General features: G+C 44.0%; 1 protein-coding gene across 1 annotated transcript in view; it reads left to right on the top strand.

Moving 5' to 3' along the window:
* The window catches only part of GFUS (GDP-L-fucose synthase), a 102672-nt gene extending 81287 nt beyond the window's left edge, over positions 1 to 21385 (top strand). The window contains exons 8-11 of the mRNA XM_085604660.1: positions 2661 to 2727; positions 12653 to 12732; positions 15070 to 15169; positions 21025 to 21385. Coding sequence (XP_085460786.1) covers positions 2661 to 2727; positions 12653 to 12732; positions 15070 to 15169; positions 21025 to 21080 — 303 coding nt within the window. The 3' untranslated portion in view covers positions 21081 to 21385. The remainder of the gene's footprint in view (positions 1 to 2660; positions 2728 to 12652; positions 12733 to 15069; positions 15170 to 21024) is intronic.
* Positions 21386 to 23435: the final 2050 nt, after the last annotated feature.

Here is a 23435-nt window from a genome sequence, read left to right as displayed (position 1 = left end):
AGATGTCGTGCCGGCCCGTTACCTCCGGGAGGTGGAGGGTCTTCAGCGCCAACTGTTTTGGGACGGGCGACCGAGGATCGCTCTCGCCAAGTTGACACTCCCTTGGTATGATGGGGGTGTTGCTCTCCCCGATATTAAAAGATACTATTGGGCGTCTCAATTGGCGGCGGTGAACCACGGGATATACGGTCCTGCTTTGAATCCGGCCTTCGAGATGGATAGGTTATTACTTCCGGGCGGGGATTACAATAGGGCACTGTACTCGGCAACTCCGGATGCACGGTTGACAGGACCAACGCAAGTTGCGGTACGCGTGTGGCATGCGGCGAATGCTGCGATGGGGTGGAGAGATCGCTTGACTCGAGCGACGCCGTTGTATGCCTCCCAGCGCTTGGGTTGTCTGTGGAAAACGAAAGGCTTTGAGAAATGGGATATGATTGGTATAAGTAAGGTGGGTGACCTCTGGGCGAAAGGCTCCTTTAAAACGTTTGAAATGCTCAAAACTGAATACAAATTAAATGATAGGGAGTACTTTCGATATGCACAGGTCCACCATGCGCTGTGTTCGGTTTTTCCGGATATTGCTGCTATCCCAGAATATTCCCCGTTGGAAGATAGGGTGTTAGACGGCTATGTGCCCGACAGCACTATTTCCCTGAATTATAAAAAAACTAATTAATGATCGTACGGACTTGCTGACCCATCTGCGGGAGGCGTGGACGGCCGACGGATTGGAACTGGACGATGAGGATTGGGTATCGGCGGTGGCCTCCCCGAAAGAGGTGTGGATCCCGGCCCGCCTTAGATTTGTGCAGCTGAAGATACTCCATAGAGTGTATGTCACAGGGCCTGGTTTGATGCGTATGGGTTATTCGAGAGATGGACTGTGTAAGCGTGGCTGTGGCTTGTTGGGTACCTTTCTTCATATCCTATGGGAATGTTCGGAGGTTGTACGATTTTGGAACGGGGTACATACTGTAATGGAGGAAGTCACGCATGTCGCTTTGTTACCAGAGGCCAGGAGGTGTTAGTTGAATGTCTGGGAACCAAATGACTATAATGCGGCGCAAACGCAGTGGGTGACTTTGGGGTACATGGTGGCTAAGCGCAATATTGCACAGTTGTGGGGTTCCTCGAGGCCACCTACGATTTCGGTATGGAAGGAGAATATGGATTGGTGTATGTTCAGGGAGAAGACGGTGTATGTGGCGAGAGGCAAGCCCGGGAGGTGGACTAAGGTGTGGGGTCCATGGAATTCCTATTGTGGGAATATCTGCGCTCCGCCTCTGCCGCGGGAGGTCGACGTCGCATTGTTCCCCTAGCCGCACATTCTACGTAATTGTGCATGCTTTATCCTCTTCTCCTCCGCCCCCCCACTCCCACCTCCTGTCAGGAGTTATTTCAGATACTGTGGATCTTCCCCCGTCCTGGGGAGCGCACGCTGCTATTTCGGACTCTCATTGCCTTGTTTGTGTGTTATTGTGGGGTTTTTTTTTTTTCCTCCTTTTTTTAGAAAATGTGAAACCTTCCTTTTTTGATTGCCCTTGGACTATGGCCGCGGCCTGTTATATGTGCTTTCGAACTTTCGGGAGCCTTTGCCTTTGGTTCATTTGAATGTATGGAGTTGCCTTGCTGGCTCCTGAGCTTTCTAGCGGCCGGCCCGTGTGGTTGTAGGCCCCTGTTCGTATCTCTTTAATGTGCAATAAAGGTTTCTTTAAAAAAAAAACTAAAAAAAAAAAAAAATCAAGTGCCAAGAGTTTCCCTTACCAAATAGCTGCAAAACAGACAGTGGCTTTTGTGTAGGAGGGACTGTTGAAGTAGCAGCTTGTTGGTTTAACAGGGCAGGGAACTGGTGACCAGCAGCGTCTGTAGGCAGAAGCACTCTATGCTGCACTGAACTGGAGAGTTGCCTAAAAATGTGTGGGCAGAGCTGTCCATAAAAGTCCTCCAAAAAGTCCTTAAGAATGTATAGATTTGTCACAAGGGCTCTGCCAGTGTTATTCTATTAATCCGATATTAAAATACGAGTAGTTTGTGTTCCTATTCATTTCTAGCCAAGAGTCAAAACCTGCTTACCAGGCAATTCATATTTAAGGCAACTGAAAGTCACATCTCTACCCCAAACATTCTTTTGGGCAATTAAACCTGTTTCTTTCAATAATGTCATGACTGTGTCTTAGGGCAAGAAACAAAGATTGTCAATTCCTTGCAATCATGCGCTGTCCTCGTTGTTCCTTAGAAATATATTCCTGCTAAGGAGACCTACAAGGCTTAGAAGAAATGCTGTTTGATATTGTAGATGCCTTGAAAATAGCCTTGATTTTCATACATTTTCATGCTGAATTCATAATCTCTCAGACAATGGACGCGGAGAAGAGGTGGCATTGGAAAATGAGACTGGGTAATAGTTCATAAGTTTCATCTCCAATTCTTAACACCTTCTCTTTACTGATAAGTGCAACTCCCCTTCACACATCTTAGATGACATCTGTAAGTTGTCTATGAATTGTCCACCTATCATAAAGTTGACGTTCTTTTTGACATAGGACTTTTATGTCTGGTTCACAAACTCATTGTTCATATAAAGTAAATTTATAGTGCGGAAGACATAGAGAAAATAAATGTTGCGAAAGTGTTATATTTTTTTCATATCTCTGTAGGATCTTGCAAAGCTCTTTATCTGGGTGCTTCGGGAGTACGATGAAATAGACCCCATCATCCTTTCAGGTGAGACATATCAACTGTAGACGTAAACCTGATCACTAAATGTTGCAACAGAAAGTCCAATTAAAAAAATATATATATTTTTGATTACTTGTCAGAGGGCAGCGTCAAAGCATTGAGTTGATAAAGTGAAAGTGGTAGGAAATGGGCATTGACTCATCACCATCAAGAAGAAAAGTGCATGAACAGTTGATAAAGCAGTCATCGTGTATCTGTTTATGGGCAAAATAATATTGAGTCTTACAGAATGATCGGAACAACCCAAAACTTGGTGAACTTAACTCCTTTATTCAACAGCTATCTCTTTTCAATAGTGTATATGTGCCATGATTTTCACTGCCTAATATCGATTTATGGACTGCTGGCGTCTATTGAAGGTCTAGCTGCGCTGGGTCACATGGTCATTTATGGTGTTCCAGTTATGTCTGTATTTAAGAGTGGCTGTGTCTCTTTCTTCCTGAATGCTAAGATGTGGGCTCTCAAACGTGTGTTCAGTAAAATACCTTGTTTCAGCTTTACAGCAAAAATTCTCTACAGATCTACATGCTGAATTGCATGTAGATTTTTGTTACTGAGAGTGTTTTCTTTGCCTATTTTTACTATCTAAAACTTTGACTATGATGTGATATTGTTTGTTTTAGTAGTTTCTCTAGTTCTGGTTGTTCATTGGCCTCAAACCTAGGTGATATTATATGAGAATACTACCGCTTGTTTCCACTTCCGTCTGGCTCAGTAAGGTCCAGCTTGAGCACTGTTCATTCTTGAACTTCAGTTGAACAAGTTGGAGCTGGTCATGTTTTAAATGAGTCGAAATTTGTTGGGGAAAATTGTTCGAGGGCATAACATCTGATTACCATGCAAAGAGTCCTTTCTGTAGAGGCCCTAGGAACCCAAAAAATAACTTATAGTGCCCCATATCCTGCATACTGGATTTACTAATAGACCACCTATAAAAGGTATGAAGTATAGCTGTGGGGGTAAGATATCGGATGGGTCTGTGCAGGATGCCGCTGAGCTGGACTAGGTATCTGTATTGCGGTGGACCTGTTTTTGTCAAGTTCTGAATCTGCTGCAGCAGTGATGGTATGCTGATTTGTAGAGCGCGCTATTAACCGAGAGGTTATCCTGGCACTGAGCTGGTGTGAATCTAGTCAACTCTAGGGCCAGTGGGATTCCTTGAACAGCCTAGTCTTCAGCTTCTTGCAGAATGCAAGAAGTGAGGAGGAGGCTTTTATGTGTCTTGGCAGGTCATTCCATGCTTTAGGAGCGATGTAGAAGGTGCAACCACCAGATCTGGGTTTCTGCATGCGTTGGATGTGTGCAAGTAGGAGTCCGGATGAGCAGAGATGTCTGGATGATTTATAAAGGCAGATTCGATTGTTGACGAACGCTAGTGGTATGTAATGCCTTGAAATTTTCTGTGAGGGGTTTGAATTGTGCTAGTTTATGTAAGGGGGAGCCAGTGAAGCTCTTTCAAATGTGGTGTGATGTGAGCCCACTGTGGGAGGTTCAGAGTGATCCTGGCCAAGTTCTGAATGGTCTACTATCTTATGGTGAGTTTTTTGTTGTTGACCCCGGCATAGAAAGTTCTCCCGTAGTCTAGCTTGCCTGTGATGAGGGCATATGTGACAGTTTTCCAGGTGCTGATTGGGAGCTCTTTGACAATCTTCGTCTGCATCCTCGGGGTATGGAAGCATGATGTGTTGCCTTGGACGGTCATGTTTAGTTTGTTGTCTATGACAATCCTGAGGTTCTCGGCTTGTGTCGTGGGGGTGGGTCTCGGACTGAACTCTGTTGGCCACCAAGCGGAGTTCCATGGTGAAGTGCTGTTCCAGAAGATCACAATTTTAGTCTTGTCGATGTTTATCTGAAAGTTGATCTTCATCCAGTGGATGGGCAATGCCAGTCATCCAGGCATTGAACTTGATCCTGGTGGTGGGCGTTTTGTTTGTGAGGGAGAGGATGAGTTGAGTGTTTTTGGCGTAGGATAGGACATTAATGTTTTGGGAGCGTATAATGCTGGCTAGTGGGATCATGTATGCATAGAAGAGGCTCGGGGAGGAGCCTTATGCAACTCCACAGATGAGGTTGGAGGTGTCCGAGGTGTACAGTCCCAGGCTGACTGACTGGGTCCTTCCAGTTGGGAAGAAGCAGATCCATCTGAGAGCATGTCCTCGGATTCCAATGTTGTATTGGCTTTGATGAGGAGGGAAATGTGTTAAATGCTGCAGAGAGGTCCTTGAGAATGAGGGCTGCTGTGTCTCCTCTGTCAAGAGCAATGTGCATGGCATCCGTGCCTGCGATTAGGGTAGGTTCTGTGCTGCGGTTGGGTCTGAATCCAGACTAAGTGAAGTCAAGGAGTTGGTGGTCCTTGAGGTATTCATCAAGGTGTCTGTTGAAGACACTGGCCGGGGCAGTGGCCGGTCACAGTTGATTACTGCAGGGTTTCAAGTTGATAAAGTGGGAATATCAGCCCAGGCTTTGATGCATATAAGAACACATTGTTTCCGATTAGCGTGTTGCAGGGTGGTAGTTTAGTTGCTGCAGAGGTCCACTCACTGCCATGAGTATATAAATTACCAAAGGTAGGGTGTCTATTGGGCTGTTATGTAAAACTTCAGATATGGTTCCAGGTATGCACCCTTGAGGTAAGCATATAAATCACCAAGTGAAGGAAAACCTCAACAATGGTGGCTAGATGATCATTTTCTCTGTAGAGCAAATAACTTTGAGTGAAATTAGTTTCATCTTGTGATCATGACAGACCAGAAGTTGGATCACCTGTTCAGATCTGCTGTTCAATCAGATAACATGCCCTGGACTGGACTGAGCATGGCCCTTGGAACGAAGGTGAGACTGTATAGTACCCAAGGTAGATCAGCAGGGTGGGAAGAGCTAGAGGGCACCTCGCTCTTTAACATTGATGAAAGCTTGCGAGCATAGTAAGCGTAACCCGTTGCCTTTGAGTTGGGTGAAAGGATTGCGTGTAGCAGTCGGATGGTGGAAAGGCGAGGCTATTGGTGGTTTGTCAACTCGCAAGTCTTGTGATACCGTGGCACAATAGCTTTTTAGCCATGTGAAGTGAAATTTTTCAGATTTAAGAGCAAATACTATGAACCTTTAGTGGCACTCCGGTGGAAGTTGACTCCTTGTTCACTCCCTGTTCTCCATTGGTTGCTGAGTGGGAGCTTTTACACTGCGGTCTATTAGTGAGGCTCATTGGCTTTGTGTAACTCATGGATGTCACCCCTAGAGAGCAGTTTCTTTGATGATCTGAGAGTATTAAGATAAACATATTGGTACTGGGGCTACCTTGCTTGCTGATTCAAGCTACTACAAGAGCTGACCTGTTGAAGCACGAGCAGGGCAGCTGGGTGCTTGAAGTGCTGGTTAGAGATGTCCATCCAACCATTTTCCAAACTGCCTAATCAAGTGGACGTAGTCATCAGCAAAGTCTTGTTCAACATCCCAATACCCAAAGCCCTCAATTTAGAGATTTGGCTAAACCTATAATTGGGCTATCTGTATTTCCTAAGGTGTGTATGTCCATTCTTGAAGTTAGGCCCCACCCAGCTGCTATTAGATGTCACACAACAAAATAGAAGAACTTTGAGCACTACTATACTTCTCTTTGCCACTTGTTACAGACAGCACTGACCGATATTTAAACTGTATTGTAAAAGCTTTTATCAAACTGTTAAAGGATTATTCTTTTGTGAGGACTTTGTTTGGATACCAAAATGTTGCAAACTTAATGGGATTACAGCTGGAACACATTTGTACACATTTCAGCAGTTCATATGGTCGCCTTGGCAGTCATAACTTTTATTGGACATGGCCTTCTCTGCAGGTTCATCTCCAACCCTTTTGCCTTCACCCTCCTGTTTTATGAACCAGTTTTTGTTGGCTTTTAAGACTCATTGCACTTTTCCACTGCTAACCAGTGCTAAAGTGCTTGTGCTCTCTCAGTTAAACATGGTAAAATTGGCTTACACCCAATTGGCACATTTAATTGACTTGTAAGTCCCTAGTAAAGTGGTACTGCATGCACCCAGGCTCTGTAAACTAAACGCTACTAGTGGGCCTGCTTCTCTAATTGTGCCACCCACTTAAGTAGCCTTGTAAATGTATGTCGGGCCTGCCATTGCAGCCTGTGTCTGCAGTTTTGAAACTGTGTTTCGGCCTGACAAAATAAACCTTTTGCCAGGTCTAAACATTCATTTTTAATACATATAAGGCACCCCTAATATAGGCCCTAAACCGCTCCTAGGGCAAGGTGCATTGTATTTGAAATGTTGGACATGTACTTCTAAGTTTTAAATGTCCTGCTAGTGAAAAACTCACAAATTAGTTTTTCACAACTGCAATGCCTTCCTCTCCCACAGGATAACACTGGGTTACCCTATTACATTTAATAAGTGATAACTCTTGATTGGAAGCAGGTAGAAAGTCGTGTTTGGTGTCTGAGGAATTGTAATTTAAACCCCTCTTTAATGATAAAGTCTGACTTTAAGCCACAATTCTGAAAATGCCACTTTTAGAAAGATAAAGACACACAGATGATGGACGGAATACACAGCAAATCAAACATTCACCCCAGTCAAGAGATCTGGGTTAAATCAATCATTCTTTTGCTCATATGCTACTCCAGTTTAGACCCAGCCATTTGCAAACCAGTCTTGACCCTGTGCCTCATGGGAATAGTCCAGCCCGAACTGTCAAGCCAGGTCCTTCTTGGACCAGAAACGAGCATCCTGGGACCGGTTTCGGGGCATCACCCCTCATCAGCCAGGCTAGCTTGAATCAAGTAGCACAGTGAGCCCAGGACCCGCGCCTGGGCATACCCGGCGCACTTAGGGCGAGAAAGCAAAAGACACACAGATGATGGACGGAATGCACAGCTAATCAAACATTCACCCCAGAGAAGAGATGTAGGTTAAATCCATCATTCTTTTGCTCACCATGTCACCCCAGTTTAGACCCAGCCATATGCAAATCAGTTTTGACCCTGTGCCTCATGGGAACAGTTCAGCCTGAACTGCCAAGCCAGGTCCTCCCTGGGACCGGTTTTGGGGCATCACCCCTTATCAGACAGGCTAGCTTGAATCTAGTAGCACAGTGAGCCTTTTGCTTTTAGAAAGATGGAATTTTTTTTGTCTTCTCCATTTGGTGGCTTCAGCATATGTGTGGGTCACATGACTATATGTAGCTGGCCTTTTGGTATTCCTCCCCGACAGTATCACAATAGAGGGTCTGGCTGTTATCAGGATAGACCATCTTGGCTTAATGAGGGCGGCGGAGCTCTCACCGGGCTTGCACTTCAAAGTCACTGGCCCAGCACACTCGCAAAGGACTTCACACTAGCCTATAGTGCCTCCAGGCAGAGGCCAGGACAGGGAAGTAGGAAATTCCAGACACACCTATAGTGGGAAAGCTCCAGAAGCTGCTCCAACTTCAAAGGAGGCACTGGGTATAAAAATGGGACTATCAGACCCGACTCTTCTGATCACTGCTGGACCTTTGAAAGACTCAGACGTCCTGCTTTGCTGCCCTTCTGCTCGGCTGCAAGGGCTGCCCAGCTGCTCTGCTTGGGGGAAGGTCTGTTCTGTTTCCCTGCTTCCTATTGAAGGACTGGACCTGCACCCTGAAACCAAGATCACCAGTGTGACTCCAAGGGCTCCAACACCCTTGTACCCTGCACCTGGACTCCGCCGACTGGGAGTCTAACCCCTCCACCCCCCCCCCCCCCCCTCCCCCCCCCTGCAAAGTGGGCCTTCCCAGTCCTGGACCCTTGAGAGTGGTGATAAAGGTGCTCTGCCAGCCCAGCTGTGCGCCCCATCAGAACCAACGTAGCTCCTCATCAGAATAGACCTAGCTTGACAAAACTCTACATAGACTGCACATTGCTCCTCAGAACTGCTGCTGCTTGGCACAATGCCCAGCATTCAGGACATAAAATACAATTCTCAGTGGTGCCCAACCTGGTCCCTTTATTGTTTAGGAAGCTGCCGAATGTCCATCAATTTGAGAAAAAAATAATGACTAAAGGCAGAAATGTTTTTGATCTCAAGAAAGCACACATTACCATAGTACTCTCTGAGTACCTTGTGTGCGGATGTGCTCCTTGTGAAAGGACAGCATTCTGTTACTCAGCAAATGGCTGAAATGGGCCGACACATTGCCTCTTGATGCATGCTTGAGTGGGTTGAAGAAAAATGTGAATGACACAGCCACAGACAAATTGATGAAGTGTAGCCGAAAACCCCTATCAGTAACTATGTCATACACATAGTTTTATTAAAATCAAATGGTCTTCGCTAACACACATAAAAAAAAAAAGTCATGTTTTTTCCCATTGGCTTGCAACCTCTTGACTCTGAGGAAGGAAGGAGAAAATGAAGGAAGGAAAGACAAAGGAAAAAGGATAGAAATAAGAAAGAAGGCAGGAAAGACCAATAAAGAAGGAAGGAACAAAGCATGAAAGAAAAGGAAGCAAGCAGGAAAGACCAAAGGAAGGGAAGGAAAGAAAAAACTAAAAAGGAAACAGAAAAAAAGAGGAAAAAATAGAAAGTAAAGAAAGATGGCAAGAAAGAAAAATTAAAGGAAAGGAAGTAGAGAAAGATGGAAATAAAAGGATGAAAAGAAGGTAAGGAAGCAAGAACGAAGATAAGACCATGAAAGAAGGAAAGATGTAAAAAGGAAAGATGGAAAGCAAGTAAGAAAGGAGGTATGAGAAACCAGGCAAGAAGGGAAGCAAGGGAAGGAAAAAGAAGGTAAGAAAGCTGAAAAGGAAGGAAAATGAAAGAAGGCAGGAGAGAAATAAAGCACAATCAAAGGAAGGAAATGAAGAAGGAAGAAAAAATTAATTAAAATGTAAACACGATAAAGGCTGATATTCTTCCTGGGCAAAATTTATTAAAGAATTATTGGAGAAATTGAGCCCAGAATAAATGAGTTCTGAAGAATTGTCCGCTTATAAATTCACAGGTTTCATATTAAAGCTTTCGGTTTGTGCATTGCATGTGTAGTAAAAGGAGGATAACTCACAATTGGACAGTTTCAAATGGATGCAATCGGTTATACTGTGAAATAGCACCAGTCAGATAAACAACGGGCAATAGCATTGGCTGGAGACAGGAAGTGATAGAACGTGGAATGTGGCCTGTGCTCACATCTGGTAGACCGTTCCTGCTTTCACTTTAGGCTCTAAACACAAAGGCAACACAAAAATATTTATAAAGTAAAAACAACAAATACGCTGTTACTGAAGGGAACTACCTTGTGTGTGGATGTGCTCATTGTGAAAGAGCAAAAAATAGTCACTCAGAGTGAAGTTAATTAGAGGCTGAAATAGGCTGACTCACTGCAACATGATGTATGCTGTTGTGGGCGGAAGCAAAATATGAATGACACAGCAAGAGACCAATGGATAAAGAGGTGGCTGAAAGCCCCCTTAAGTAAGTATAATATACATATAAGTTTAGTAAAACCAAAAGCTCTTGCCTAAAGTCTGACCTAAAAATCATATTTTCAGAGTCGATTTAGGAAATGGATACAGAATAAATTCATTCTTTAGCCATTTCCTAAATCGACTTGTGATATTTATCAAAATTCGAATTCAGTGATGAGCATATAGTTTGTTACATATATTCTCAAGATGATATTAAAAATGTATTTTCTGTGCCTGAAAGCCTAGGCAATAATTCACCCCGACAGGCTCTCCCTTCTCCAGTGACAGTAGATAACTCTTTGTGGTGTAAACGGTGAGGTATTAGTTGCAGGCCGTACACCCAAGTTCTCTTGGAATGTGGTAGAGTCGAGTGGGTGTGAACTGCAGATGGTGTCCCAATGATCAGCATGTTGGGTCATGTTTATTGTAAAAGGGGTCTTGGAGAGGAAGGCCTTTGATAGCATGTTCCCAACCAAACTTTCTTCAGTCACTAAAAGGAAGACCTGGCCTCGTTTCTTCATTTTAATAGGACAGTCCTTGGATGGGAGTTCAGAGCTCACACAAAGACCGTGGGATCCTGGCATCTTGAAAGATCCCAGAACAAGGTTTCCTGGGAATGTTTACAGTCGAGTTTGAACCCGAATCCAATCCTAAGGCATTTCCTACAGCTCAACCAGCCTTTTTGGAGTACTTCCTGTCCGCTGTAAACCCACAGGAAGTGCTGCAAAGAAGGCTGATTTGGCTGTAGGCATTGTTTTAGGTTTGAATTAGGCTTCCCACCACCAGCATCTCAGGCCATTACTGGACTGGGAGGAAGAACAGAAGACGAGAACCTGTTGCTGCATCTACCTGGAGAAAGGCTGAGATCTGAACTTGCCTACCCTTGTTTGTACCTCAATTTGTCAAGCGCCAGACTCTTGCATCCTCAGGCAAAGGAAGAGCATCTTGGAAGTGAAACCATCAGACTAGTTGGGAACTATTCTGGAAGCCCTGAATGGAGAGAGCACTCCACCACACTTTGAAAGCCCTAAAAGTGGCCACGCAGACACTAGCTGCCCAAAGGTTATTAAGCGCTTGGGCAAAGCAGGGACCTGCCTTTGGCTGGGGTTCCAGCAGAAGAACAGTAGTCCTGTCTCTTAACATGAATTTTGGAAGTTCGTTAATCATTTGATTGTGCCACATGGAAGCACTTTTCTGCTCTTCCAGATGTTGTGGTGCGGGAGTGGCCTCTGGTGGGCATTTTCAGTAATGCACGTAGACTAACATTGACTTTAATCCCCAGTTGTTTACTTAATGCGTCGTTTGACATTTTCTTAAAAAATGTATACATCCTGTGACTCCCAGTTTGTGATTTTATTTATTTTTAATCATTCAGTTGGTTTTCATTTTACTGAATTGGTTGAGGTTCACTGACTGAATTCATGACTAGTGTGTTGTCAGTGCTACAACAACACTGCATTCCCATTTCTGTGTTTAAAACCCTGTTACTGTGTCTAATTGCTATGAGAAATAAGTCAAAGTTTTCACATTGACACTGTATTAAACTAACAAAGCACTGGTGTAAATGTGTGCGTCCATACTTTGTCCTCTTCTCAGTTAGCAATCCGGAGTTTCACACCAACATTTCTTGACCGGTCCTCAAAATCTCTGAGAAGCCATAACTTACACTCGATGTCAAATGAGCACTTGTGTTACATTAACCAGACACACTCCGTTTGCAAGGCAAAGTGGCTTTTTATTGCCACCGCGTTCTGCTTTTGGAAATTCAATTTCTAAGGCAGTGATAACTAGGTGGGTTATTAAATGTATTACATTTTTATGAAAATTAAGCAAGCACTTTGGGCACCACACAAGCTCACCCCACACATGGGAAGGGAGCCACCGTGGCTGTTTTACGGGTCACACGATTAACTAACCGCTGAGTGCAGCTCCTTGGACATCTGCTCACACTTTCTTTAAACACTACTGTGTGGAGATGCAGACCAGACAAGCAGAACAAGTTGGCCAAACAGTTCTCTAAATGTTATTTATGACTCCACAGCTTTCCACAAGGCCTCGTTTGAGAGGGGAGGTATGCATTGCAGTATGTGCTCATGGGGTGTTCCAAAACACCACCATATACACAGGAACATTACTTGTCTGTAACAATGGGTTTACAGCATGTAGTGTTCTAAATTGACAGGCAGCCTCCCTTGATGCTGGAATGTGGGCTAATTGCGTCATACTGTTTACATATCTATCGTGAGAACACCTACAGAGGGGGAAAAAATCTAATCTAAGGCTTCGTCACAGCGGATTTCGGAGTTATACAGTTTTCGATGTACATCTAAAAGTGTAATATTCCTGACCCAACACTAGGTGGCAGGAGAGTACAGATGTGAATCCCCCGCACTAGAAACTGTAGACAGATTGTTACGGGTATGTAGGCGAGTTCGAGACCATCTCTTTTAAATTTACTTGTATTTTCTTCTATTCCAGTTGGCGAGGAGGATGAAGTTTCAATAAAAGAAGCCGCCGAGAGCATTGTAAAAGCCATGGACTTCAAAGGAGAGGTCATTGTATCCTTTTATTTAAATCCAGTAGGCAGGGCCGGTTCTAGGATTTTTGGGGCCCCGGGCAAAGGGGAATGTGCGGTTTTTCAACCGCTGTCCCGGCAGATTTCAGGAAATGTAGCTCCTGTCCCGGTTTTTAGAGAGGGTCGACAGAAAACTGCAGGAGGTGCTTCTTTATGCTTTACAAAGCAGGGATAGTTAGCAGTTCTTTCAAGAAAGCAATTTAATTAGCAGGCAAGCTACTGGGTTTAAAAATTGCATTTTATGTAAGTTCTAACTGCCTGTTCTGTAATTCTTTGCTGAGGAGCGCTGTCATTCTGTGCGCTCACTTGTAGTGAAATTGTAGTCCTTTTTTGTGAAATATCCCGGGGTTTGGCTTTAAAATTCTAGTCACCCTACTCCTGTGCCACAGCCTCGCTGCCACATACAAGCACCTCTTTCACGGCTCATATCGGGCTGAAGCTGTGAGAATAGCTTGAAGGCTGAGAGTTAAAACTGTGCAGACGGTAGAGTGCTGACAATGGGCGTCCCGCAGTGTCTCTCAATGGGCAGCCGGGCCGGAGCCTAATTGCAGGGCAAAATGCGTCTCCTTGCAACTGGGACAAGAGTAAGTGGCCCCCTCTGCTAGGTGTCCCCACACCATCCCTGAGAGGCCCAGGGAGGGGGCCCCTCCTGTAAGCCCAATTGCAAACAGACACCTTTCTTCAATAGGATAGGCCGGGGCACAAGGGGTTTGGTGGTGTGTTGCACTGGTGCGAGGCCCTGCGCAGCTGTCCATGCCTAGTGCCTGCCCTGTCCATAGATGCTGGCTGTGAACTTGTGACTCTCAGCAGGAGGATAAGATCGAAAATACAGAGCACAGGTAATTGTTATAGCGCCTACCCCTGACGAGGCCTCAAAGCACTTTTCGGCGAATAACCCGCTACTCCGGAACCCATAAAGGATTAGTGGTGAATTAGTATAGTGAAATATGAAAGTAATGGGAGTGGTGGATAGGTTAGTCTGTTATTTGGATTGAGAAGGATAGCGGAGGGATAGAAGAGGGAAAAAGGTTTGCATTTATATAGTGCTTGCTACCCCTGATGAGGTGTTGAAGCGCTTTTTGGTGAGTAGCACGCTTTTCCGGAACCCATAAACCGGATTAGTGGTGAATTAGTATGGTGAAATATGAAATTAATTTGAACTGTGGACATGTGAGACTGTTAGTTGGATTGGAATGGATAATGGAGGGATAGAAGAGGAAAGGGTATAGAAAGTTTATTTGGAGATCATAGCAGTGTGACTGGTGATCTGAGAAACATGGTTTCCACTCAAATCGAATTTAAGCGCAGGACTTAAAATCAGGCTGTGTTATCACATGGCCTAGTAAAATGTGACCATTGTAAAATGGGCCTGCACCATCCTTATTTGCATTTCTTTGTATTACTATTCTACCTTTTTTTTTTTTTTTATAAATTGTAAATGGTGGTGCGGTCACATTCATATCAGTTTTGCACATATTTCATTTTGGTTTCTCAGCTTTACATTTCATTTAAATATTTTTTCTGTTTGACCTCTGTGTAGCTGGTCAAGTGCTCGTTACAGCCTTGGCATTATGGTACATATAGAAATTCACTTTTCTGTTCATCTATTTTGTACTTGCTGTTTCAGGCTGATGTGTATCACCTTTCACCAAGCTCTTCGGAGGAATGCAATGATCCGCATTAAATATAGTGGAGTGTACTTATTTAAACAGATTATATTTTTATAATATTTAAAGTTACTGTTTCCAGCGCCCCATCTTCCCCCATGAACAAATCATCTTGATTCTCATTTCTGAAGTGTACACCCCCAGTAAGCAGAGGCAGGTGCAGCCTTTTTCAGTCATTTTTATGCATGACTTTATGGTACTTATAGCCACTCAATTTTCCATCGTTTAATTTTTCAAAGTATTTCCTTTGCTGTAGCTAAGTGTATATTTGGGGTTGGTTGCAGAGAAGCATTGGTTCTTGCCTTTTTTAGGTGATTATAACTTTATTCAAACTGGTGATACATGCCTTTTAAAAAGATTGAAGTGCTTTGACAAAACCAAGTCTAAGTCAATTGCACTCAAAGTGAAAACCACAAAACTGCATATGCCAACAAGTAATGTGAGGAATGAGGCACACCACGAGTTTGTATGGGAGTGGCACAGCATATTTACTGGGGAGAATGTAGCTTGCAGTATTGAAGTGCCTTCTCGGATGGGCTCTTTGGTATTGCTATTATCAATAGGGGCTGTCGTTGATTTTTTTACAGGTCGGGGTTGGTGGTGGTTGTAAAGTAACTCTGCAGTAGTTGTTCCTTAACTGTTGTCGCTGTCAGTTTGATACCACCAAATCGGACGGTCAGTTCAAGAAGACGGCCAGCAACAACAAACTAAGGAAGTATTTGCCAGACTTTAAATTTACCCCCTTTGTGCAAGGTATGTTTAGTAGGAATTAATTGTGTGACATTAAAGAGAACCTCAGAATTGTATTAAAAAAAGTACTACCACTGACACATGAAAAAGCAATTCTTGGTAAAGAATATCGAATTGAGATTGCTTGGGCGCTTGACAAAGCCCTGGAAACTATGGGCTGGGAATTATTGTCTTCTTGATCCACCCGATCATAGCTGATTTATGCCTGGCTGTTTAAACCAACATAAAAACGGGCATTCACACAAACCTATACTGCTAGTTCCTTGCATGGACGGTGCACTTGCACCGCTCCTTAACCTTGAAACATCCTGAGACCTAGTGGATGGAGTCATCTCTTTGCCCTCCTAAAAGATGAGCTGAGGCTCTAGCTTCCTCAAATATGTCAAACTGTTATGCCAACAAAGCTTCACTAGAGTGAGGGTGAATGAAGTTTTCACCATCATTCCCATTGGGTAGCGGCACACTGCTGCAAAGGTCCTCTCGTATTGTCCTCTTTGTAGCAGAGCCATTGGCTGAAGGGATTCCAGCCAATGATCAGGTGCCGGCTTGGATTGGCTCCTTGTGCGAAGCCATGATTCATTGTTCACACAAGATATGCTCTTGTATCAGAGCCAACCAGAACAGTCTGGTTCAAACGGGATTATCTAAATATAGAGATAAGCCTGCTGTCCACAACAAAATTAACATGTGGATGAAGTCACCCACTGGTAATCCGAACTTTGTCGAGTCATCCTCACACATTGCTTTCTGTCCTCCAAGACCACCTGTATGTGATTGTGGGGAACCTCTTCCAGAATATTTCTGGCTCAAATTTGCTCTTTCTTCTGGGGGAGTGCGGTACCTAGAACCTGTTTAGGTAAATGCTTCCAGTCCCCTTTTGACAGATGTCTGGGTTAGCTTGTCAGAGATTGTGTTAAATGACTGCCCTCACAGCACATGAGATGACCCTGTGACCCATCTGGAGTTGTGGGCCTTGGCGGAGGTCTGTATCGAGGACTCGCCCCAACGAACATGCTCCGACCATCTCAGGGCTGGTTTTGGGCTAGAACAGAGCTCTCACCTGGGCCAGATAGCTGTGTCGGTAACCAAGGAAAAGCCTTTGTGGATTGGGACCTGGCTGATTAAGTATCTTGGTCTTCACGGCCTGTGGCCCGATAGGCTTCTCCAAGCTGGGGGTCATTGTGCAACATGATTATGCGAAGTCTGTCACAGCCCTGCCAACAGTCTCACCTGCACCAACATGAGTTGGTTCCATTGATACAATTGTGCCATGAGCTTAGGGCATTTGTGAAAGAAAGTGGTTCCTGAGTTCAGCCTCCTGGGATTCAAACTCTTGGTTAGTGTAGGGAAATCTCACACATGTACTGGACACTAGTTATTCGGTCGCCCAGCGTGTTTGCCACCCTGAGATGGACCAGGGAGAGGCGTGTGAAAAACCTGACTGAGGAATATTGGTTTGCGAGGAGCATCATATGGCATGTAGGGAAGGGGTCGGCTTGGTGCAGCATTGCCTAATCCAGCATAAGATTCCTGCAGTTGGTGCATTTCACCAAATCCAGACGAAAGACCGCTCATCCATTGCCTGCACATGTTGGAAGGGTGTGTTTATGCATTTGGTCTGGTGATCAAGTGACCGCCATAAATTATGCTGTGACATAAGCCATATTCCCTTGAAATGCATATCCTGTACTGTTTAGGTGATAATGGTGGACCTCTTTCAGTAGGTATTACTGATCAGTACTGTGCATGCTGTAATTTTCAAATGCCAATGAAGATGGTTAGGAAAGATACAGTGAAGTCCTAATACATCTCCTTAAAAGCTGCCACTAAGAGATGAGTGGCCCAGGAATGTTCGCTAGCGTACCTCTGCCTGAGGGTGCTCAGAAACTGGAAGACTTGGGGTAAAGCGGATTATGTTAGGGCACGCCGAACTCTCTTATGTCTGGCATCCCAAGTACTTTTATTTCAGTTTACCTTTAACTAGTAGCAAGTGAATATGCCATATAACGGAAGGAGCTTTAAGCATGACTCAATACAGGAATTCAGTGGCATGCCAGATGATTTTAGTCTACTGTGAGGTTTCATCACTCCCAGGCAATTGCCCATCGGGCACAGGTCAACAGGTCGGTATCCCTGTGTCAGACATACATGCTGTACAATAGCATTAGATGGGTTTTGTGTGGGGAGAAGCGAAAGCACGTCCTTCGACGGCCTTGGTGGCCGCAGGAGACATGATGGGATTGACCTAACTTACTCCTACAATATTACAGGGCTGCTCATCGGTGCATTATCCGGGGTTTTAGAGAGCGTGAGGAGAAGTAACAGTTCATGAACTGAGCAGTGGTGGGACGCTTAGTGGAGCTTAGCTTGGTTAGAAATGGTGCAGTGCCCAGAAGACTCATATTTGGGAACTTAGGTGTGATGACCAAATAGCAAAGAAACGAGTCCTGACTGCAGCAGTGACTTTAACCCAGCTCTGGAGAGAACCCCCTTTCAACTTTTAGCAATATAGAATCTTTCAGATATATTTCATCAGGGTAGGGAAACATCTCCTTCCTGCAAGCAAGCAGATTATGCGATCATGGAAACAAACAGTCCCATACTGCCAGCTCATGTACTGGCCCCTCCACACCCTCCGTGCAAAAGCAGCCGCCAGAACACTAACCAACTTGGAAAAACTAAGATTGTCCTCCTCGGATTCGAGGGTCTTGTCTCGGTGTGTAAAGGGTACAGCATGGAAGTGGTCAAATAAAAAAGTGGTCCTGTGAGCACTTGCCAGAGGGATGAGCAGGGAAGTCGTTGATGAGGCGTGATTGATCCTTTGCTCAGGCATCCTTTCAGAGGCATTGTATTCACTAAGTGCTCATTTGTGTTTCTTGTTGTGTATGTTTTCCCTGCATGATATGTTTCCTCGTAAATCCTGCTCTATCTCTCGTGCCTTACCGTCAGTACTTGCCTATATGTTTATATTTAAGTGTTCTGTAGTCTTGAGAACTCGGTACAGTTTTGTTTGACTTTTATCAGTTGGTGTTTCAACTTACCACAATGTTATCTGATGTCCACGCAGTCCCACAGGAAACCCACCCTATCACTATCTTGCAAACTTGTCTTCCTATGCTGAGCGCTGTACGATAGTATATGGCAACCCAGAGTCCACCACAATCTGTATTTCCACTCCACCGGTCTTCATCATACACAGGGGGTTGGTCTTCAACATTCAATACAGGGCAACCAATACTTGAAATACCTTCTGCACTCAACAATACTTGCTCCAGATCACAATTATCCATCACACTCTTCATCCTAACATTTCCCTTTTCTTTCTTGAAAACCTATGCAAAGTGATCCACGACCCTGCCGTACGTACATTTAGACTTAAGAGCCGAACAAAGTTTATCTAGAGCTAAATGTCCTTAGTTTCCATATCTGTAACACGTAGGACACTTGTCACTTTCTCATTGGTCACTCCACTTATTCCTGCTAGAACTCTTGTTAGGTTGTTTCTTGATCTCAAACATGGAGGAATTCCCAGATACTGTACATATGGAGCCTGTTCCCATGCTTCCAGAATTCTTTATGGCTGCCTGGGCACATCTCTTGGACATCTCCGCTTTTTAGAGAATGGCAATTATTTCTTTAACTGAGGCATCTCCACAAACCCACAACCTTTCCTGTATATTAGAATCATTAGTATGTTTTATAATTTGATCCCGTATGAGTTCATCATGCTGTGGACCAAATTTACATGAAGTTGAAAGTGTTTTTTTAAAGAGCTGATACATAATTGTCCACAGTCTCCAAACCGGCTTGCTTACTCTGGGGAAAAATGATACCTATCAATGGATGCGCAGACTGCTAATTAATAAGACTTTAAATCCTCTAAGGCATGTTTAAAAATGTCAGTAACTTCATCAGCCCTGGGCTGCTTCTCCATTTGACCATAGATACGCAGCCCTTCAGGACCCAAAATGTGTAATTACATTTTCTTCCTCCTTGTAGGAGTAAATACGTCCACACTCTCTTCCTCAATGGCAGAGATATAATTCCGCTCCATCAGTTTCATTTGTGGTTCGCCAGGATGAAGGAGGAAAGGATACTGTGGAGTGAGAACATATTGAAGCAGTGTAGGTATAACCGTTGAACACACACCCAAACTACAGACCTTTTATAGGAGCTGCAATACAGGTGGGCGTGCCTCCAGTGAATACACACTCAAAGTACCGCAAGATGCAATGTCATCAGGAAATGTACTGCAGTACAATAGATGTGTGTGTGTCACTCGTCGGCACGTCAAAATATTTAATTTTAAATACGCAAAGTAGTAGTGTTGTATGCACAGGTGTGCGAGTCACTGCCAAATCTGCACAATATCAGTGAGGCTATCGACATGCAAACTATCAGCGACACAAAACCACACAATGCAGAATTGTCAGGGCTGTAATGTGGTGTGCGTGTCACAGTTGACACAAAATACCACAATAACTTCCCGTGGTATTAGAGAAGGTTTCGCGGCCCAATCTACGATGGCCCGACATGATGTACATTGCAGAATGCGCACCATCCCAATATGGCTGCTATGCATGCTACGTGAAACTCCGGCAGTGAGCAGGAACTGTGCACATGACGCCAAGCTCACGCAAGCCGCAACCATTCGAAGCTCAAGATCCCCAATAATAGGCAGAAATATGGAAATGATAGGATCACAAACTTCTCTGGCATCTTCGCAAATGGCTGTCATTGAGAAGCTTGCTCTCACCAACACGAGCAGCGCCCCCATACGAAGATCCTGCCAAATTCTACACACAAATATTGTGGCCATTGCGGGATAAACCCGATGTTGCCAACTTGTAGCAACATGCAGAGGCAGGTGAGTGTAACTTTGATATATTTTGAGAGCAAGCCGTTGTACACCTGTTTCTCTCCAGCCCACTGTGTCCACACAGTACATTATGGCAGTGGCTGAGTCAGATGCCACACAATCCACTCAAGACGGCCTCACCGCTTAAACATCAGTAGTGTGCTTTCTAGTTCCACACATTACTAAACTCATTTCACTTAAATGTAGTCCTTAATACGTTTGATTGGCAAAACATCAAAATGTAGGTGCCTAAAAGAAGCATCGCATACGCATCCCACCATCTTCTATCGCACATAGAGTAGGCACCTTTGAGGAAATGAAGGGGTGCTTATACTGGGTGGTCAGCATAGTTCAGTGTCTGTTTTTAAGAGAGGGAGTGTGCCTCCAATATTTGCCATATCATGATCATAATTAATTTTAAGCCTCAAATCTCAAACAGATGCTTCTGGGTTAGTGATGAGCATCTTGGTGCTTAAACCGTGCGGATCTATTCCTGGAATATTTCAGCAGTGTCTTTGCAAGTAAATGGCTCATTAGGTCGGTAAATGATCTCCAAATATATTTTTGTTGTTGCCATCCACATTGAACCTTTCTCAGTGGTATGATGCCTCATTACTATTGTCCTGTTTATCTGTGCTTGTAAAAGTGACTCAGCAGTGTACATCCTTTTAATTGGATTCTTTGCTTTAGAAATAAAGGGAGTGGCACTCATGAACAACTTTGTGTAATGTTTTCCGTAAAATATCTGAAAATGAAAGACATGTAACTTCTTCTTTTTCTCTTTCTTTCTTTCTCTCTTTCTCTCCTTTTCTCTTTTTTTCTCTTTCTTTCTCTCTTTCTCTCTTTCTCTCCTTTTCTCTTTTTTCTCTTTCTCTCTTTTTCTCTTTTTTTCTCTTTCTCTCTCTTTCTCTTTCTCTCCCTCTTTCTCTCACTCTCTTTTTCTCTCTTTTTCTCTTTTTCTCTTTCTCCCTCTCTTTCTCTCTTTCTCCCTCTCTTTCAGCTGTCCAAGAGTCCTGCGATTGGTTCAACGCCAACTACGACTTGGCCAGAAAATGAAAGAACGACACCACTAAGATGCTGGTTCCTTGGGTCTACGGACTCTCTTCTGGACTCCAGTCCTGGCAAACTTGAATGGCTGGTTGCGGCTGTGTGGGTGCTGTCGGTGGAGGGCTAAATATACTGCTCCCTGTAGAGTCAATCCTAGCGACTGATGAACCAAAATGCCACAAGTACTATGGTGATGGGAAACTGATCAAGTAGCCTAAAGTTTATGGGACTTTGTCGCTGGTCTTCCTTTTGTGGCTAGTTGTTCCTTCTTATGTACATATTTGTGAATAGCACATTAAAACAACTGAGCTCTCCTCTGTCTGATTTATTTCCACTTTGTAGTCAAGACTTTGTCTCCAAGGGATGCACCATGAAGGTTGAATCATGTGAGGCATTATTGGTGACAGGATTCCCTGTATCCCACTGCAGGCCTCATACACCTTAATTGGAAATATGCTGATTATCTTTCCAGTTCACATAGAAAAGAGTCCTCATCACCATCAAGTCTCTCTTTCCCTGACTAATGTATAACCTTTAACTTCCAGCTGAAGTGTGACCTGCCTTGAACACTTAAATCAGTTTGTGATTTGCTGACTCTGCATCTGCACTAGAGCGCTCCAAACATTCAAGGTCCAAAACCTTCGTCACTGCTCCCAGACACAGATCGGCTCCTCTCGAGCCAGTGAGCCTTGTAAAGAAGCTGACAAGGCTGGACTAGCCCCGGGTCCTCACCCGTCTGCTGCAGTGACATCCACAAACCTTATTCTGTCACAAATTCAGGATGCCCTCCTACACATAGTATGCTGGAACTGAAAGCAGCGGTCTTGGTCCCTGGGTGGTTCCTGTTTCCCTGTGATAAGAGACTAGGTCGGTGGAAGGTCTGCCAGGGTAGCTTGCAGCACATTTATATTGACGTTTTACCCAGATGGACACACACAAAAGAATTCCCAGCCTCTCCTTTATGTATAGAACTTGGCTGCATACATTCACTGTGGCAGAGCTGTTAACCGGCTTTTTGCACCTGACTAAAAAACAAACCGTCTGTCAGCGTATCATGACTGATGATGGGTAGAAATGTGCAGAGTTGCACTTTTATTTCACGATATATGTGCACTGCACGTGTTTAAGAAAAATGTAAGTGCTGTTTAATTGTTCTTTTGACTCCGTTTCAAAAATATTAAATCCCTCTGCATTTTCATTTCATTTTGAGAACATTTTTATTGCAATAACTTTTTCTGCAACAGTGTAAATTAGTAAAGAATAATGCGTTAAGATATAAACGGTTTCATCTAATGCAAATAGAGGGGCTTTCAGGGAACCTGGTAATAAAAGCTGGATTCAAGAAAAATGGGTTTCTGCCCTGAATTCCACATGACTATCTGGATCCACTATAGTGTTCGAATAGGTAGGTGCTTGGTGGGGGGTGATCAGATGGCTACCTGGTGCAGCATCCTTCTCTAGTACAGACTCTGTCCCATTCATGACACTTTCAGAGCACTTCTAAATCTAACAGATAGGTGTGCAGTTTTTATTACAACTGTGTGATCACATTTACACCCCAATTATTGGGATATGCAATTCATATCTAATTTCTGGTTTCTTTATGCTTGCTCCTGTCATTTCTGCTCTTGGAATGCTGGGCAGAAAATGCCACAGCGGATCTATAAAACTATATGTGCCACAGCCATATATGATGTGCTGACCACGTTCACTGTGCAACTTTAGAAACTGGATGGACAAAACGTCAGAGCTGCTCTCCCGAGCCTTTCAAATGACAGGAGAAACCTCACATAAACTTTTTAAAAAGGCAACTGTGGAGAACAAATTATGCTGTTTCACCCACTCCTTGAAAAGCCAAGTCTACAACCTCTTTTTAAAGCAGCAGAATTTATTGATCTTTTCTGTTGATTCCACAGACTACTCCTTCCACGTTGGGCATTTCGACCCTAAGTGTTCTACTATAGTCCAAAGGCCTTTATGCACCAACCTCAGGCACATATGTGACATCCTTGTTCTCCCATATACAAGATCGTTGTTCTCCCAGGCACACATGCAACATCATTGTTCTCCCAGGCACAAACGCAACATCATTGTTCTCCCAGGCACAAACGCAACATCATTGTTCTTCCAGGTACATATGCAACATTCCTAGGTATTTGTTTACAGTATGAAGTGAATGCTCGCATGAGCATGAAAAGTTCCATTAACAAACGATGCCTCAGCACAGGGTAAGGAAATTGGCTGTTTATAGAAGAGAAGAGCTACAGGGAGGGATCCTGCCAGCCAGCTGAACAGCAAGAGCTTCCCTTTCAATGTCAACATTCCAAAGAACGAGTATGTTCATACAACATTCTCTTTGAGAGA

This window comes from Triturus cristatus, chromosome 5_1 (genome assembly GCF_964204655.1).
Source record: "Triturus cristatus chromosome 5_1, aTriCri1.1, whole genome shotgun sequence".
NCBI lineage: Eukaryota > Metazoa > Chordata > Amphibia > Caudata > Salamandridae > Triturus > Triturus cristatus.
This window is presented reverse-complemented; position numbering and strand designations above follow the sequence as displayed.